This window comes from Aulostomus chinensis, chromosome 5 (genome assembly GCF_037954235.1).
Source record: "Aulostomus chinensis isolate RoL2024-O1b breed Wild chromosome 5, RoL_Achi_v1.0, whole genome shotgun sequence".
Lineage (NCBI taxonomy): Eukaryota > Metazoa > Chordata > Actinopteri > Syngnathiformes > Aulostomidae > Aulostomus > Aulostomus chinensis.
In genome coordinates this window covers 7948126-7968125 of record NC_141324.1, presented here as the reverse complement: position 1 = coordinate 7968125, position 20000 = coordinate 7948126, and the positions used below count along the sequence as shown (strand labels likewise).

At 41.5% G+C, this 20000-nt stretch overlaps 1 protein-coding gene across 4 annotated transcripts in view; it reads left to right on the top strand.

The window, feature by feature from the left end:
• carmil3 (capping protein regulator and myosin 1 linker 3) overlaps positions 1–20000 on the top strand; it is a 102745-nt gene that overhangs the window by 51387 nt on the left and 31358 nt on the right. For all 4 annotated transcript variants that reach the window (XM_086202860.1, XM_086202859.1, XM_086202862.1 and 1 more), the window contains exons 15-18: positions 6694–6770; positions 13591–13695; positions 16838–16907; positions 17011–17092. In XM_086202860.1, coding sequence (XP_086058986.1) covers positions 6694–6770; positions 13591–13695; positions 16838–16907; positions 17011–17092 — 334 coding nt within the window. The remainder of the gene's footprint in view (positions 1–6693; positions 6771–13590; positions 13696–16837; positions 16908–17010; positions 17093–20000) is intronic.

Genomic DNA, 20000 nt, shown 5'->3' with positions numbered 1-20000 from the left:
TGTGAGAGGCTCGGTAGATATGCACATGTCTTACTGGACACATTCAACAGGTCACATTGATTAAAAAAAAAAAAAAAATCCTGGTCATGTCTGTCCACCCAACCAACACGTGTCCGGACCGCCTGATGCCGTCAGCTAGGCTGTGGCCATCCGCAGCACAAGCAGAGCTGCTTCTTTGAAGTTTCTGTGGTTATAATTGCCTGGAGGGTTCTGTTGTTGCCTGCTGAGGAATGGAAAAAAGACCTGTCATGAAAAAAACAGTGAGTGATCCATTGCACCATGAAGCGCAACATCCAAACTGCTTCATCATTCACAGTAATCTCATTGTAATACTCTGTATGAATGGTTGGATTGATAACTTATTTTGGGGGTTTTGGCTCGTACTCGTAATGGACGAAGTCGTATTACTACTTTGCTATTACTGGTTAATCCCTTACTTTTGTTGCATGAGCTGTTGTCCATCCTAACACTATGCCTGGGGCATCACTGTGATGCGTTTGCTGTTGCTCCTCGCTCCCTACCGCTTCACTCGAGTGGTCTAGAGTGTGGTGCGTGTCAAGCAGGGGTCTGCTGCTTCTAGGAGGCATGAGTTGTGTTTTGATTCATGCGCTTGGATGGAAGTCTTTGCATCCGTTGCAAGTTCCAAAACTTTAGTCTCTCTTCTTCTTTTTTAAATCCCCCCTTGAGACTGACAGAGTGCACTCTGTGATAGCATGACATGATTCCCTAATTGTCATTTATCCTTTTGGAGAAGAACTGTCTGAGGGAGACTTTGTCTTTTTTAGTGTAGGTCTGCCGGATTGAATTATTAATAAGTTCCTCTTTTAATCTGCGCTGACATACCGACGACGGTCGATTAGTCAATTTGCATGATGGATTGCTCTGCCAGGGGAAAATGGATTTGTGAGATAGTTTAACCTCAGTGTGATAAGATGCTACTTAAAAGTCTTAAAATAAATTGGGTTCTGATGCCAATAATGCTCTGAGCTCTGTTCTGTCTCACAGACGCACATATATCATCTTTATTTCAACATTAAACGGGTCACAGGTCTGCTTCAGCATCTTCCCCAGATTTGATTTGCAGTTTGATGGATGGAAGTCGTGTTTCTGGTGAGGCTGAGGCGAGGTGACATTCCCCACTTTCAACTGCTACAAGTTGCCGTGGCTCTCGCAAATGTTTAACTTGCTATTTGATGAATATTCCCATTCTTACTTTGTAGAGAAGTGTACTTACTCACTCACGGCTGGAAGAACAGTAAGTAATTCATTTCCTCCTGGTGTGGTTTCAGCTTGACTTTGATGCAGTGCAATACAATTATGCTCCTTATTGCCCATTTGATCCTGCTATCGGGAATTTGTAGACTTCCCTGACAGATGAGTAACGTCAGAATACACTTATAAAGATTGGTGGAAGAAACAGGGTGTCTGCTATCTGTCACTGAGCCGCTGGAGCAGAGGGCCATTAGAGTCAGTCATCCAGGAGAAAGCTTGTTGAAACGGTGCTCCCTCAGAAGATCCCCCCCCCCCTTCCCAAAAGACATAGACACGCATAACCGCGGCAATGACAATAAAAACCTGGCTTGCAGGCCAAAAGAATAATATTATTAAGTGCTGAGTGTCATAGGTGAAATTATTCTGGGGCGTCACAAAAAGAAAGGAAAAAAATCAAACGTGTATAACAGAGACTTTGTCTATAAAAAATATTGCCAGAATTAATTCCCATAGGAACAGACAACCAGCATGGTTTCTACTAGCAACAATGATGCCGAGAAGATCGAGTAGTCTTTCCTTAGTTGCACAAGTGTGCGAGAGAGCTCTTCGTACCCATTTAGACCTGAGTGAAAGCTTGTTGAAAATACCAATTAGTTTTATTGGTTTTTAATAACTCCTCAGTTAGTATAAGAACTATAGATAATGTTGTTTTCCTTAAATTTTTGCTACGGGGGGTTTCAGTGAGACTCTTGAACATACTCAAACTGAATGGCATCGCCACGAGCAATTTTGGAGCTATCAGTCACGACTACCATCAATGTTACATTTTGAAATAGTTTAGTGGAAATTCTTTCCTTTAAACTGTTCTTTCCTACATTGTCAGCTCACCCTACAAAGTTGTCCTGGTTGTTGCTCCACCCCTTCTGGGGAGCACTGTGGACTCCCTCGTGGTTGCATCTTTTCACCCAACGTCAAGGAGTTTGACACCCCTCCAACAGTTCCCCCAGCCAACCAGAGGAAGCGTTAATGCAGCAACCAGGACACATATCCTCATCCTGCTTCCCACCGGGAGATACAACCAATTGCTTCTGGATGAATTTCCAACCAAGCCTGAGGCAACATGGGGAACTGACCCAGCTGCCCCCATATTGGCATCACCATAGACCGCTGCATGACCTAGCTGCGCATTTATCTTGAATTCTAAATGATCAGAGATGGAAATGATTGGGTATTGTTAAAATTTGACATTTTCTGTGGTATATTTCCCTGTAGAGCACGTTTTGGGCTTAAGACAAGAACACACAAAGAGATCTCTCAAGGTCTTTTAAAATGATAACTAATGAAAAAGCCCAAAAGATCAGTAGACTACTCACAGCGCCGTCTGGAAATTAATTAAAAACAATTAGCAGCAGTAAAATAGTAAAAAGTTATACTCGTGAAATATTTTTTAAAAAATGGCATATGGACATATTGCAGTAGAGTTCAGCCAATGATTCTACTCTTGCGTGTGTATCCAAATCTGTGACTGGATCTGCGACAGGGCAAGATTGGGACAAAGAGTATACAGTATTTGTATGCTACAAAAGTTTAGACGTACTGTTTGTTTGACTTAAACATAAACACATCTACTCCACCCTTTAGCTCAAAATATCTCGATGCTTGACACTCTGATTTATTCAGTAACACTCATTAGGCTATGCAGTTAAAAAGAAATATCTTGAATCCAACTCTCACCCTAATTAAATACCATTGGCATAAAGGGGAGTTTAAGTGGCACGGTTCTCTTAGTCTGATAGGATCGTCTACTTGTGCTCTTCTGTCCCTAAACTGTTAAAAAATACAGTGCTGCTTCTCAACATCTAATCTGACTAAACTGCACAATAAAACAGATTCAAGTCACAGTCAACAGCTGTGAAAACATGGCCTGCTCCACTGCATGGGAGACAACACTTAAATGAACAATTTTATACGGGCACTTTAAAGTTAACCGTGTGTGACTAGGAGTGCTGCATAGTGTAGTAACTGCTGTGAGCTGCTGTTACCTTGCTCATTTGAGAATCATCTTAGTAGTAGTAGTAGAAACCCCTCTATAGATGTCTCTGTTCTGGCTAAACCCACTTGTAGTTTGTTTTGTTTTTTTGTGTGTGTGTGTGGCTTTGTGGATGCAACCATGGGTTGGGCGAATATAAGGTCAACCTTCTCCACTTTTGGGCCTGGGGCTGTCAATAAAATTGCACCACCCCACCCTACACGTGTGCTGCAGTTTGATTGAAAGCCCTCTCTTTCCCCTTGCCACTAAAAGCCAGATTTTAGTTACACACCTTCCCTGGTGTCTGAAAACTACAGCCAAATAAAATGAGGAACTTAGTCTCACTTTGTGGGAATACACGCTTCGGCTTGAAAATGTTTTGCAGTTGTGCACAAAGCAGGACATACGGTTACCCCGGTTTTATCTCCAAGACGGTACAGGGTGCTGTTCAGACAAGGAATGCTATGATGTTACATTCAGTCTTAGCTCATCCGAGCTGCTCAGTCACATCTGTTCATCAGCTGTGTTTTGAAACTTCACTAGAGGCACTTCTTCTGGTGGCACAAGCCCTTTTTGGCTGTTTTACACAAGAATGCCACAGCACTCCATAGGTGCGGACACACCATTAATTCATAAGGGTTTGCTTCATCTTTATGATCATTTTAAGTCAAAAATGTCCCATGCAAAACCTTGATTGTCCACCGTGTAACTAATGGAGCGCTGGGCATCACAAGACAAGTTTTGCGTACACTGTTGAGTTAATCTGGAGCAAAAACGAACTGATACTGTGTCTGCTTTCAGCTTTGTGTCCGAATCGATGTTTATCACGAGGGTTTTGTAATGTTACCTTCAAACAAAGGGCACTTCACTAGCTGAAGTGCTGGGGCTAGTAGTAGCAATGACATCGCATTTTAATTACATGGTTGTGATGCTTGTGACATCATACAACTGATAGACCCAGTGCTCAAACAAGTGGCTCAGTTTGGTTGTCATGAAACTGATAACTCTTGCTTGGTTTTGATGCCAAAATCACTTGATGTCTTACAGTTTGCTGAGAGCAGCCAACTGTGTGTAGAGCTTTGACTAAGCTCATTTTAGTGTCCTCGTCATCTGTGCAGTGGAGGCGAACCAGTAAAACACAGCAAGTGTCTATGTTCTATGCTCAGGTGTTTTTTTGGCTTTTTCAAAAAAGAGTTGGGATGCAAAGATTGGCAATGGAAACCAGAGTGAATCTGTAAGCTAGTCAAGCTTAGCTCGTGTAATTGCCCAACTGTTTCCGTCTCTGTGGATAATTTCAGACTTTCTCGGTCTACGGACTGCATGCAACACGTTCAACAGTCGCTGGTACTTGGGAACAATTACAGTTTACCTAATAGAAGATGATTCCTCAAAACATTGTTTGTTGCAGCCATTTGTAAGGTTGCCTTTTCCGCCATCTTCTGGCAACATTACGTAGCCTGTTCATGCGCACAATTCCAGTTGATTGAACTGTACCTCGTGTTCAAGAGAAGTTTGCAGTGAATATTATTCTTTAGACTTCTGCCTTTATTCAATAAAAGACAATGGCGACATAAAATCCAGGGAAAATCAAGGTATTGATAGTTACACTGACAATAAAACTTAAGATACAGCAGCTTTTATCATACATTCATAAAACTTCGGTTGGTTCCCTTGCTCCAAAGGACTAACTATATAAACCTAAGTCCTCCCAGCGTATCATCACTGCTATATCCTGTAATTTGTGAAATTTTCTCCCACTCAGTGTCAGTCAAGGGTCTCCCTAACAGCCCATTCACGTGTCAACCGTCCAGGAAAACACAGAAACACTGCATGTGTAGCTACTTGTGTGCAGCATTTTAAGTTCTTCTAAATGAGTAAGAATTAGTTCAGTCTAGCAACCGGCCTTGAGGGGGTCTTTAGCTGAGCAGTGCTTACAAATGTGTGTGTATGTGTTTTCATCTACAAAAAAAAAAGTCAGATTGTGATATTTACCTAAGCAGCAGTCATGTATGTACAGCAGACATAGGATGCAGTCAGTGCAGCTGCATAAATGTAATTCAATACTGTTTTTACCCGCGTTGTTGTTGTCTCGTACAAACTCGAACCATATGGCTGAAAGGATTACATCAATCCTGAAACAAATTACAGCGACTAACTTGTCCTCATCTGACCAGTATTTCATTTTACTGTCTTTTTTCACTCACCCATGTGCAGTCAGGCTTTGATAAAATAATTTTGTTTAAAGGCCATAAACTGCATTTATTTTTTTTAATCATGTTGCTAACATGCATTGACTAAGACGTCAGCTGCTTGTTTAAAATTCCTAGTGAATTATCAACATGCATCACTGGCAAACATTCGATCTCAAAAACTCCTCATGCGTGTCTCAAAATAAGCTTGATGAACCACCGGCACCAATCCTGGATCAGAAAGCTTTCATTGTCTCACATAACGCAGTGGTGCTTTCATGTAGTCTGCAATGACAGTCTAATTGCATGTAGGTGATTGGGGGCAACGAGCCCTTTACTGCAGTGGAGGGTCATTTATTTGTGGGCGGCATGGCTCAGGGGTAGAGTGGCCGTCCAGCAACCAAAGGGTCGCTGGTTCGATCCCCAACCCCGGTGACCATGTCAAAGTGGCCTTGAGCAAGATACTGAACCCATAATTGCTCCTGATGAGTAGGTTGGCGCCTTGCATGGCAGCCTCCACCATCAGTGTGTGAATGTGTGTGTGAACGGGTGAATGAGATGACACTGTGAAGCACTTTGAGAGCTGCTAAGGTAGAAAAGCGCTATATAAAATTGAGTCATTTTTTTATGTGTCATATTGGTGGAAAATTATACACTATCATAAAAAATTGAATTATTCCATCTATTTTATTGTCCAGCCCAAGAATAACCCTCAGAGTAATGTTTGAGTGAACTATATTTGTAAAGATCCTTTCATTTTATAGTAAACATGCAGTGAATCTCAATATCAGAGATGCAGAAATGGGTAGACGTTATGCTGTTTTTTATGTATTAACAGTTTAACAGCTTTGGAAACATCATTTGAAAAAGAGTTCTTATGACTATTGAATGCATTTTAAATTAAAGCAATGAAAAGTTTTTTCAGAGTTAGCTCCACATGGACATATGTTTCACTGACTGAGCATGTGACTTCAGTTTGGACCAATGAATGTTAGCGTGTGTGTGTGTGTGTGTGTGTGTGTGTGTGTGTGTGTGTGTGTGTGTGTGTGTGTGTGTGTGTGTGTGTGTGTTTTTCATTGCTTTGGCATAATAATTTAGTCAGTTCAGGGTGCATTTGTGTGGGTGCAGCTGTAGTTGGAGCAATGTTTCCAAGACAAAGTGTTATTCAGCAGTCATTCTCCACAGCAGACATAACACAAGCTGTTTTTCTGTCTCTCTCTCTCTCTCTCTCTCTCTCTCTCTCTCTCTCTCTTTCTCTGCCAGTTGTTTGGAGCATTGCTGCGAGGCTGCTGCGCTGACCTTTCTTACCTGAACCTGTCCAAGAACTCCTTCTCTCACAGGTGGGTGGAAACCCCTACTGTGCCAGCTCAGAATAAATCCTTGTTGTTTGTTTTTGTTTGTTTTTGTTTGTTGGTCTTTCAAACAACACAAATCATCTTCTGACTCAGCCAAACAGCTGAGGAGGAATCCCAGTAATGTGTTGAGTAGCATCATTTATTTCCAGCTTTATATTTGTGTTTAAAGATACCAATTTGCTGGCAGAGTTGGTGTGCACATTCGACTTCTGCTTTGTTCTGGCTGGCTGCAGAGTGTTTGTGTGTGTGTGTGTGTGTGTGTGTGTGTGTGTGTGTGTGTGTGCGTCAGTATTCAGAAAATGTTTCTTTTATGTGCACGTTTCTGTTTGCTAACAAGTTTTACTGTCTGTCAACTCACTTGTATGCATGCCCTCAAGACTTTTGGATGGTGTGTGTGTGTGTGCGCATGTGTGTGTGTGTGTGCGTGCGCGCGTGTGTGTGTGTGTGTGTGTGTGTGAGTGCGTGCGCGTGTGTGTTACCTAGCTTCCAGGCAAAAGCAACTCTGGCTCTCATCATGCTGTGTCCCACAGGAGCCCGGGAGCTTCCTTGCTCAGCATATTACATTACAGATTTACCCGGTGAAAAATGGGACTAATTTTAGACGAGAACATAGTTCCAAGCCCACGACTGCCACCATTTTTTTCTCTTTGTCTGTCTTCTATCAGCTGAATCTCCTTACTATTTCTTATCTGCCTGTCTTCATTGTTCACCTTTGCCTTTTTACTGAAAGAGCAATGACTCCATATGATGTCTATACTGATGGGGAAATTCTTCTTTTACTGGTCAATTCCTGACTCAATCCACCTCCTCTGTGTTTATCTTTCCCATCCCTCTTTTATCCGCTCTTATCTGCTACGAATGCATCTCATAAGAAACAAAAGCACGTGTTCTATAGGCCCCATGTACCCGTGTTATAAATCAATGTTGAAAAGTAAGTGTGTCAACACCACAGTTCAAGTCTGCTGCCCACCGGGAGCATTTTAGAAGTAATGTTTTGTCTGGCCAGACATGCTGATTTGGTCTTTTTCCCTTCAAACATTGATGAAGTTCACTGTTTAGTTTTGTCTCTTCAGTTTTAATCGTCGTGATCAATGATTTATTTGGTGCTTTGATGTGCTGCAGCCTGCAGACAGAGTTAATGCAGTTAAGTCTGCTCTGTGGCTTGATGTGGGTTCTATTAAAAATGGCTGCATTATTCTTAGAGGGGTAGAGTGGAGACTCTGGATAAATCAAAATAACTGTCTGTACGCGTGTATCCACACTTGGCCCAGTCTGCTGGTACCGTGGCGAAGCATGATTGTCCCCACTCCCCCGCTGGTCTTAACATTGCAGTGGGACTGGTTGCCATTGAGGCGTAAGAGCCTTCTGGTCGGGAATCCCACAGATCTGGATCAAAACACAGAAGTTCAAATCCACTCATGTCAGGCTCTTCTGCCCACATAGTCACACTTTTACTAAGCGGTGACAACTTTTGCTCCAAAGTGTAGGTTTGCTCCTTTTTTTTTAGCCTACTGTCAGTAAGTGGCAGGCAGCAGACAAGTACTACGTAAACTACATTGTGCTCTTGTTACACAGTAACATCGCTTTGTATAATGTTGTATCTGGAAAATTCACACCTTAATCTGCGGGGTTTGCCGGCACACTTTATGTGCAGCCGAAACACACCTGGCCACTGAGTGGCCTGGCAACAGTATGTGTCTGTGCAAGTGTACCAAGTACCACCAGGCTGTGTCTTCCAACCATGCCATTGAAATGAATGAGAGAAAGGCTGGTCTCTTGTTCAACCACTAATTTCAACCACATGATTTTCCTCTTCCTCAAGGCACAAAACAAGTGTCAAACAGTTTTATTTTTTGACAATTTTAATCAGCCGGATTTGTACACAGGTACACACAACCTTTGCCTGCACATCCCAAAAAAGTGCTCGCACAGTGTGAGATGGAATGAAAAAATGCACATTTGTAAAATCCTACAGTGTGTGCTACTCTTAAAACACTGCCTTAATGAGGAGTTTCAAACACAGTTTGAATAGCAGTGTCCTGCTTCAACGTCTGTCCGACTGTGCATTTGAGTTGCTATTGGCAAGGAGATTGAACACCAAATTCTGGTGTTTCTTTGACACACTCACCAGAGCAGTTCTGTTTTCCTGTGGTCATAGTTGCTGTTGCTGCCAAATGCCATCTATCAGTTCTCATCTATCACTGGAAGGTGTTTCTGGTGCTTGCATTTCCCTTTTCTTGGGAGGACAGCCTCCTCGTCCCTCATTTTTCTACTTGCTCCTCCTCCTAATTTCCTTCTTCCGTTTGCTCACATCCACCACATTTCACTTCTACTCCCTGCATTTTCTTGCTCCTCCTATCTCCCACCCTGCCCCCTCTCCTTTGTTTGGGGGCCAGTCATGGGTCCTTTGCTTTTAAATGCATGCTGTCAGTGCTGCCAGTCAGACTGCTGTGGCGTTGTGATGACAACATGGAGCCACAAAGCTGAACCAAGCTGATAAGAACCACCCGGCTGCCGCTCATGAATATGGAATGGAGAGCGCGCACACACAGACACACACACATGCAGATGTGGCAAACAACAGACAGCGATACACTCACTTGCATGTGTGGTAACATGGTGCTGATACAGCTCTCTGTCGGGTGTTTTGAGTCATTAGTGTGACAGCGTATTTGCTCATGCAATAGGAGTCCTGTTGTCAAGCTGCATGCTAATTATAATGGGTCAAAGTAGAGGTTGTGCTCCGCGCGTTGGGAGGGTATCACAGCAGCCACCACAGGGGCTTGTCATGCAGCTGCCTGCTTTTCTACACTTTCTTAATACCTCTCTATTTTGTCTCACACCATTGCTCTCCCCTTTATGACCTTTTCTTTTTTGCTACCTGTTCTTGTCACTGCTTTATCTCCATTTTTGTTTTCCTTCCATCTCTGACAAAGTGGTTTAAGCTTTGACGAACAAATGGCAGAGTACTGTGGGAGACGTGCGACTCCTGCGACAGTGAAAAATGTTTATTGTTCAAGGAATGGAAAGATCTGTGTGTGTGTGGGGGGGATCCAAGTCTGTGTGCACAGTCACATTGGGGGGCTTGTCTTCCTTTTCTGGGACAAAAGCAAGGCCCACAATGCAAAGGTCAATAAGAAGTCATCTGAGGAGTTTAAACAACTGTGTTTTGTCTGACTTAAACTACATTCAGGGGCACAAACCAGACTTTAAGGGAAAAAAAGAACTTTTTAAAGATATATGCCAATTGCAATCCTTCCTAGAACCAGAATGGAAGTGGATGGGAAGTGTTTCCTCCGTTGAAAGTCATCAGCTAGATCAGGTTCTGGGTCGTGGTCTGTCCAGATGTAATCCTCCACAAGTTGGCCATAATAAGAAGCAGCAGTCATTACATTTAAAGTCATTACCTTATAATGAATGCTATATGCACCGTAGTTGCCATGTTAGAGAGAAATGCATTTGATTACTTTTGACAGAGCAGTGCTTACACTTAACACCCACGACCATGTCCTGTGCTGAGTTAATGAGCGATCAGCTGGTCTCTCTGGGTATCCAGCTCCTATGCACACATACGGATGTCCAGCGCTTGATTTAAGCCAGAACAAGCTGGAACACGCTCCTGAGTCTCCGTGATGGGATCCATCATTTCTATCAATGTGTTTACGAGATTCGAACATATTTGAGTATTCCATTGATTCTGTTGTGATACAGTCCTCAACACTTTTCCTCAGTTTCCCTCTGGAATTTCACCTGAAATCATTTCTGTCTCCGTGGAGCAACGCAGAAACTGGTTTCCTGTTTGCTTCCTTTCTATCAATGTGAAACACTGACCCACAAGCCAAGTTTGGAACACTCACTGAAAGCTGGAGCATGTGCTGTCAAGCAGATTGACGGTCGTCGGTGTCCCAAAATTCAGCAAAATCTCCAGTTGGCCTTCGGAATGTGTTAAAGGTTTATGTGTTTCTAAAGTGCTTCAATCATGGAACTGAAATAGGAATCATTTCTCCACATGTTCTTCATTGCATACTCTTGACAGTGTTCGTGTGAAGGTGATCACAAAATGCTATTTACATGGGAGCATCTTTGTCAGAGAACTGTCTTAAGTGAAATAATAATATGCTCTAGATTTGATGTTAATGAACTTGAAATTACAACCAAAATCAGAATGGGGGCTTTTGAGAATTTTTAAGAATGTAATCAAAACAAGCTTATGGCTTGACTCAAATGACAGAATTGTCCTTGCAGTTCATATGTGTGCAAAACAGTGCAGAGCAACTTTTCAGTTATGATGAGGTCCAGACTGTAAAATAAAATAAGCTGTAGAGGACAGAGTGGCGATGCTTGAAGACAGCGGTTGTCCAAAAGGAAACTGATACGACTTTTTAGAACTTCTGCATTGGAAACATTGGCAGCAGTTTAAAGGAACATGCCTACACATATTTCAGTGGCACGCGCACTTCAACTCACTTGAAGAATCAGACCTCCTCGTGCACCAGGTGGAGGCATTCAAGCACGCCGTGTGTTTACATGCCGGAGCAGCAGGCATCCATCCAAACCATCAGAGGTGAAGCAGGCCTGGGAACAGGTGGAGGACAGTGTTACTACTTTTTTGGGCATCAGTAGAACCACAAGCAATGCTGCATGTCTGCTCATCTGACTGATGATAGTTCACATAAAGTGCCTCTTCTTGGTCTATGGCACAAATGTCCTCTGGTGTTCCGCAGTAGCAATGCACCATGCTTGCACCGGACCGGCCTCATTAACATACTCAAGAACCTGGCGATGCAGACGGAGCACAAGTTCGTTTGCTAGTTAAAGGGGGAGACCATTTGTCGTGGAAACATCCCGCTAGAAACTAGCAATGACGTTGCGCTTGACTGAGCACCAGCTTGTGTCAGGCTTAAAATAGGACCCTTGGTCTCAAAGACACTAACACAGCACAACAAGGCTGTGAAATATAGGATGGAAAGCTGATGGTGAGGCTACGAGCTCATAGTTACTGTGATTTATCAGACACAAACTGTTTCCATCTGCATATTCATCAGCTTCTATTGTTAGACAATGGAATGTGTTATCTGGCTCTGCAGCTCACTGATGCTACATGTTAACCAGCACTTGTTAGCTTATGCTACCACTCAGTGGGTTTTATTACCCCTCAATGCTGCTAAAACTCTTGATTTGATAGCTGCAACTTTAATTTACAATATCACCAAGCACATGCTGGGTCCTTTTTCGAGCAATATTGGTCAAAACTCTTCTCTGCTACTTTAATATTGCCAATATATATTGTTAATTTAACAATATATATTGTACATTGTGTACCTCTACTGGAAGGTTTTACTCGACCCGCAGTGGATGTGAGCTTTTATTTTATTGGAATAGATCAACAGATTACTCTTTCACAAGCAATTTAACTAATTCTGCAGCTTTCTGTGCTAATCACTCTTCTCAAATTCAGTTTTCAGATCAGATTGTTTCAAGTTATCTTATACATGTATCTTGAATCAGCAAATGACTCAACAGTTCCACAAACCGGTACATTTAATTTATTGAAGTATACAAAATTGTATTTATCTTAGTACTTGTCATTACTTCTTGAGTTAACTTATTTTTATTACCTCTAATTGAACTTGTCTTACTTCAACCTTACACCCTGATATTGCCTTGTGGTCTTGTATTATTCTTTCACTTATCTTTCTCGTTTTATTTATTTTTTCTTCTGTACCTCCATCACACAGGATGGCTGACATAACTAAGTGGAGCGTATATGTATGTACATGTGTATTGGTGACTACAGAGAGAACGTGTTAGTGTGTTGCTTGTCTGTTCTATGTTGTTATGATAAAAAATTAATAAAATCTTTTTTTTTTTTTTAAAAACAGTTACATAAACCTGTCTCATGTGGACAATTTCTCAGTTGCACCAGAGCTGCTGAGAAGTGCAGACAAGCGGACAGGAAAAGTATACATTGTACTCAGATGATTTTTTTTTTAAATCATTTTGTAGACACTGAGCTTCTTTGCTGCATATCAGCAGCAGGTGGAAGGCACCCCCCCCCCTAAAAACTCCACGACCCTTGTTTTTTCTAGAACATGAATTTGTCCTCCGTCTGGCTCTCTTCTCCTGGACCACATCCTCACCTCTGATGCATTATTTGTGCAGTAAGGGCTGAAATTGCATATTGACTACCTTTATAAGTTCTAAACACAGATGAGATCCACTAGTGTGATACATCAGTGCCAGCAATGCTGAGAATAGTATTATGATTCAGTCAGAGGGATGTTGAACACATACACACACGCAATGCACACACACGCACACATGCACACACACACATGCACTGTCTGCCCCCCCTCTTTCTATGCTGTGTCCTTTCTTTGTCAGGCTAATATATGCTAAACAGATGGCTGGATAATTGGTCAGTGTTACCTTTATACAGGTGGCAGTAATAGTATTTCCATGTGTGTGGTTGATAGGATACTGACCTAAATGTCCCAGCCAGCATCTGTCTGCTTTAGCCTTCCCCTCTCTCCCTCCCCTCTCTTCCTCGCTCGCTCTGGTTGTGTCAGTCTCTCGATGTCAGCTCTGAGCTTGTCTTCTGTAAACTTCCTGTCACACTCTATCAGCAGATCACATCCTTCTGTCAATCTCTCTCATGTCTCCATCCATCGTTCTGCCTTTCATTTTCCATCTGTCTAACTGACTGATTGGGATGTATTTTTAGCATTCTAACCTGCTCTCCTCTTCTGTTGTTGTATATTTATAAAACCTCTTCAAAATTCTCTCCTTTACCTTCCTTTTCTAGGAAAGCGAGAGATTCTTTGCCAACTTTCCGCCAGTTCTTCAGCTCTGCATTCAGCCTGACCCATGTCAGCCTGGCGTCAATGAAGGTCCCCCCTGATTCGTTGAGGTGAGTCAAAGTCAAGCATCAACAGGGACCACTGAAACCCTGAGACCTATGAGCATCTCACATATATCGCTTGTTTGGAGCAGCTGTGTGCCTTGGCTTGATGTATGTTTAAAATGACCCCTGTCCCTAATGCCATTATATCATGTGTCCAGGGTGAGCAGCTTGTAATCTTGAAAGAAACAAATGAATTTGAATGTTCTATAAATGCACCAAGAAGGAAGTGCATTGCATTAACCGGACCAAAAGAAGAAAGAAAAAAAACAACAACGTCTGTTTGGTGCTGATGAAAATGTTTGAAAGTCACATTTACATTTTTTGTTTCATTCTTCCTGCTCTTATCAATTTGTAATAGTTTTAAAGTTTCTTCTGTTATCGGACACATGTTTTGTCAATCATACCTGACAGGTTTCCACGGTCAACTTCTGTCTTTGTCAGAGGCGTCACTGGGTCGTGAGTGACGTGTGGAAATCAGCTGATGTTAACCAGATATGATTGTCAAGTGTAAAAAAACCCAATTTGACCCCTTGTTCTTTCTGGATAACGAGACCTCTTTTTTTTTTGCACCCTTTCTGATGAAAAGAGTCATTTTTTTGTTGTTGTTTTTAAATTGAAGCACCAGATTAATCTTTTCGATTCCTCTTGTAAAGACATTCAGTGAATGCATTCAAGTATAAACAAGTAAAACAGACTTTGATCAGGTGTTATCTGCCCAAGTTACAACTGAGAATTGTTGGGATGCCTACACATTACATTATTAAATGCTTTAAACCTTTGAAGTAAAAATATTTTTCTGTTCTTCAAGGAGCAGTGTTTAATATTTATTGAACATCTATTGGTCAAGTTGTAGGTGGCAACTCCTCCCCTCGCCTTCAAACTTAAAGTGATACATCACCTAGAAAGCCCTAAAGAAACTCACAAATAGATGTCTTGAGCTGACAAAGTTTTTTCCCCTCCTTCATTTCATCATTATGAGTGAGCAGAAAGAGTCAGCCTCAGATATTGAACTTCAAGCTAAAGGCATCTGAAGATTAACAACAAGCTCTGACTCTCATTCTGTGTATTTTATGTCCTCTTTATCCATTCGTGGGAACAAACTAACTATAACGCTCCTGGTCCGGTGCAGGCTGCTGACAAACGAGCACTGAACTGTAAGGATTACAGTTAGTTTGTCTTTAGCTCATTTTTTTTGTCAACTATCGTCACATCTCTCAGCATTTCCAATTAATCGCTGTATTTATAATGAAATTCAAACTGTAGGTGTAAATGTAATCCAAACCATAATCTGTTGTAAAATCATAATGCGCTTAAATACTTTAAATTACTGTAAATTAGCCATTTTCCATCATTTGTGAGTTGATTAAAAAAATATGTTTTTTCTTATCAATGCTGAATAACTTGGATCTCAGTCCTGAAACTGTATGCTTATCTTAATGGCACAAGAATGATTGATGTAGCTTATATGAGAGCCAGGGTGGCCCATTTTTAACTTCCCACCTCTTCAAATGTGTTACCTCAACTTTTTACTGATGCCATCTCCCCGTGTCAGCAACCGTTTGTTCTGATGTTTAGTCAAACATCCGAGTGGTGAGGGATACATTTCCAACTGGACCACTTGTGCTAAAAATGTATCCACTTGTGATGCTGGAAGGTGCTTTAGTTGAAAGTACTTTGAAGAATCACGGCCGATAGGCCTTTGAGATTGTGTGTCCGATATTTGTCAAACTGTTAGAGGGGTCTGGAGTGTAACTATACACATGCATTATTCAAGTGTTCTTGTAACTGTTGTACAGTAGCCTTGAGAGGTCAGTGGTGTAATCCACCATCAGTAAGCAGAACCACTCCACTGTCTCACGCTCAGATACCAAAATAGCCAGACCATATGGATGTAGTTTGCATCCAAAGTATTAGTTTGATTTTATCATCAAGGCTTGCATGAGGTTTCAAACTCTTTTCCTTGACAGCACACCTACTTTATAGCATATTAGTAGACTGGCATTAAAATCAGAGGACACAGATGGACACTCCTGTACTGGCCAGCATCCACCATGCTAACTGTGCTGGACTGCGCATCCTGAAAAGCTTCAGGAGATCTATCGCAAAGTCGGCTCAGTGTGCAGCCAAGTCAGAGGCAGCCTTCCCTGCAGGGATAAATGCAGGCGTTCTATATTACAGTCTTTTGCTGTTAGCCTGCTGCTGCCTTCACACACCTAAAACACACACTCGCAACCAATAGTGGATTACAAAATGGAAACTGGTAACAGTTAAGATGATCTCAGGCTTTCAAGGATTCTCAAATAGTTGTCCTGAACCCCAAAAGATGTTTTTTCGTCCTGTATCACTTTTTTGTGATTCCAGAATGTAGAAAGAGTCAGCCACATATATGTAGCATGACGCTAATAGCAACTGATGGCTAACAACAGCAAATCTGCCTAAAATTATTTTGGGGTTTGTGGGTTACTGATTAATTGATGGATTATACTGGAAGACACACTTGAAAGTTTGTAAACTGACATTTTTTGGAAAGGTTTTAGCACTCAGTCACTGTTCATGCTAAATATACATGGCTGGCTCTTCCTGCAGGCTGAATTCAGAGAGAAGTATTGCAGGAGAGGAAAAAACATTTTTGTGTGCTCAGAACATTTAGAGTATTCCTGAGTACTTGAAAGGCAAAATAAACTTTTTGGGTGAAGTATATCTGTAATGTTTAAAGGAAGATATCGTGCTGTGTGTGTGTGTGTGTGTGTGTGTGTGTGTGTGTGTGTGTGTGTACAGTTGAATTGCTCCCTTGAATATCTGTTGAAAGGTGTTAGATGACTGCTGCTTGGGACTTAGTGAACCATCAATCCTCTTTTTAAGCACATTCTCTCAAAAGTGTGGAGTCAGAGTAAAAAGTGGGGCAGGATGTTGCGGTGGGATGTTGATCCACTCAGGTTGTTAGAGAGAGGAAAGCAGCAACTGGGTTAATGTGGAGCTGATCTTTCTTGCTCTAATTTTCTCACAGCTGTTGTGAATTGCCCTCTCTTTCTCACCTTTTGTCTTGTTTCCTTTACCTCCCATCATTCCCCCCTTCCTTTTTTGCTTCATTTTCTACTTCCCCTGCTCTGTCTCTTCTCTCATCCTCCATGTCTGTGTTTTCCTCCAGGGCTCTCTTCCTCGGCCTGTCCAATAACCCTCATATCACCGATTTACACCTGGACATCAGCAGCTGTGAGGTACGCTCTGTCAGTCTGTGCTGTTTTATTCAATGATCTTTTTATAGATTAATACTTGTGGTTATCCCACTGTGTTCCTCTTCTCCATGTCTTCCTCCAACAGTTGAGGTCAGCAGGTGCTGGCGTCATCCAGGAGCTCTTTCCCCGAGTTTCATGTGTGGGGACTTTAGACATCTCTGATAACGGTGAGACATACACTGGGGCACTTCTGCACAAAATCCCATCAAAGGGCTTTTGTATTCATGTTTATTCAACTGGTGCCCAGTATGAATTGGGTTGATGTGTCCCATCATGGCAGGAATGGCAGCCTGTTAATGGAGAGCTGTGAGTAACCAACGGAGGGCAGCAATAAGCCCCAGCTGCAGCTTATCTGCTGGAAATGAGAAGAAGAAGATATTAACCTATTTTCATTTATTCATAGATAGACCAAAAAGTATTTCAGTTGAAATATTCAAATTGCCTTCTCAGCCAAAATGTGTGTGTGTGTGTGTGTGTGTGTGTGTGTGTGTGTGTGTGTGTGTGTGTGTGTGTGTGTGTGCGTGCGTGCGTGCGTGCATGCGTGCGTATTATTGCTCACGTGTGTTGGTACACATGTAACATGGATCATCATTAGTTTACTTCTGACACCCAACATCAGCTCAAGTGCAGGAGGGCCAATTACTGACATTTGATACCAAAATGATTTTGTATTCCTTGCATCTGATTATGTACAACAAGTAACGAATAATAACAAATGAGACACAACATTGCTGGACTTACTGAATGACCATTCATTCACCACTAATGTTAATGTCTGCAATGCACCTATGCCAGATTTTTTTTAAAAATGCATAAATACTGCTGGGTTATAGGCTATAATCTCAAAACAAACCATCCATAAACTGTAATTCTGCAAGATGTTGTGTTTAAATATTTCTGCAGTCTTGTGTCTCACCCGGGACAAACACTCCTAAAGGCCAGCAAAAGCGCCGGCAAGATAGCTGTGAAATTTGTTGATCCCCCTGACTTTTCCTCTAGTGCCACCATGAGGTGGACTTTGTAATTTTGAGCTGAACGTCTCAAAAGTAATTAGACGAATTGCCAAGAGAGTTGGTGCACAATGTCCTCCTGAGGGTGAATTATAATTACGTCTGTGAATCCTGACAAAACAGAAAAAGTTACAAAATGGGTTTCTGAATAAAACTGGTCACAGGGCCATCAGGAGCAATTGAGTGTGTGTGTGTGTGTGTGTGTGTGTGTGTGTGTGTGTGTGTGTGTGTGTGTGTCAGGAGCATCCAGTATCTTGCACAAGGATACTTGGACATGGTCACTGGGGGAAGTGAGGATTGAAGCAGCGACTCTTTGCTTGCTAGACAGCCACTGTACCTCTGAGCCACACTGCCCCCTGTTAGTTACCATATCATTATGATTGTATAACAATTTGGAATTTTGGATTTGGTTTTACAATATCACATGTCACAAGAACATATAAAATCCAGAAGACATGTTGTAAAACACAGCAAGCCATATCAGAAAAGTGTGTGTATGTATGTGTATGTATGTATGTGTGTGTATATATGAATGTTTATATATATATATTTATATGTATATATATATACACACATAGGTGTATATATGTGTGTGTATTTATATGTTTATATATAATGTATATGTATGTGTATATGTATGTATATATGTGTGTATGTGTATATATATACGTATGTATATATGTGTGTATGTGTATATATGTACGTATGTATATATGTGTGTATGTGTATATATGTACGTATGTATATATGTGTGTATGTGTATATATGTACGTATGTATATATGTGTGTATGTGTATATATGTACGTATGTATATATGTGTATATATGTACGTATGTATATATGTGTGTATTTATGTTCATATATACAAACTATGTTCTAGAACTAGAACTGGAATCAGTGTTTGCTTGTTTCTACTCACAAACAGATCTGATCTTCTTACTGATGAGACTTGTGGTTCTGTTATCAAAGATTAAAGAAAAATATAACAGCTCTGCCTGGCAGCTTCAACAGGCTTCAGACCAACTATTCCTGTAACATGGCTGTTAGTCATCGTGGAAACATAAGTTTTTTTCTTCTTATACAACAGGATCTGAAATTTACACCTGCCAAGGTTTTCTATTTTTGCATGTAAATCTCAGAAGACAGTCAGCCAACTGGCAGGTAATTGTTATAAAATATTAATGAGCTAAAATATCTGTCATAATCACATCTAAACAAAACTGTTGGAGCCCGTGGGTTGGTCTGGTCAGAAGAAAGAGCCCCAGACCAAACACCATCTCTTGGCTTCAGGTTATGTCCTATTTTTGGAGCTGTGCATCCCAAACTCTCCCGCACAAGAGTGGCCACACCTGCACTGTGACTGCTCTAAAACTCGTTTACCCTGCAGGACACATCACTCCATCCACATCTGAGGTCACTCTATTACCCAGGACACATCACTCCATCTACGTTTGAGGCCACATTTTTCAACTTCAAAACTAGATCGATTGTGCCCCCACAACATTTCATAAGTTGCTGGTCACTGCTCTAAGCAAGTGATGTGTACGTGCGTTCAATTGCACGAATCGTGATAAAATAGTCACCTCAACCTGCTTCGATCCCTTATTTTATTCGCCACAATGTTGTGATGTCGGCGATGATATGTGACACCAAAAGGTTGTTTATTTATTTGCACATTTTATTTCTCGGCTGGTAAAAAAACAACATTTTACTTGTAGAATTTTTCATCTACTGGACATTGGACTGACTAGCTAAGGAGTTAATTTCAGCCCCCTTTCCTTCCATCTGTGGTGCAGCCACAGCTCACCTGTCAGCAGTACATTAACATTTTCGATCAGTGTGGGATCAATTTCCTCTCCCTACCACAAAAATAAACTCATTTCACATTAGAGGCATTAGAGCTTATTCACTCCCCGATATTTTTTGCTCCTGAAATGAGGCACTTTATTTCTTTGTTGCTAAAATATCTCGCCATGGTAACCACTTCCTGTTCGCAGCAGCATCCTCTGTCCTTGAGCTTTTGAAAACAAGAGTGGGTGGGATAATTGGAAGTATTTTGGAATT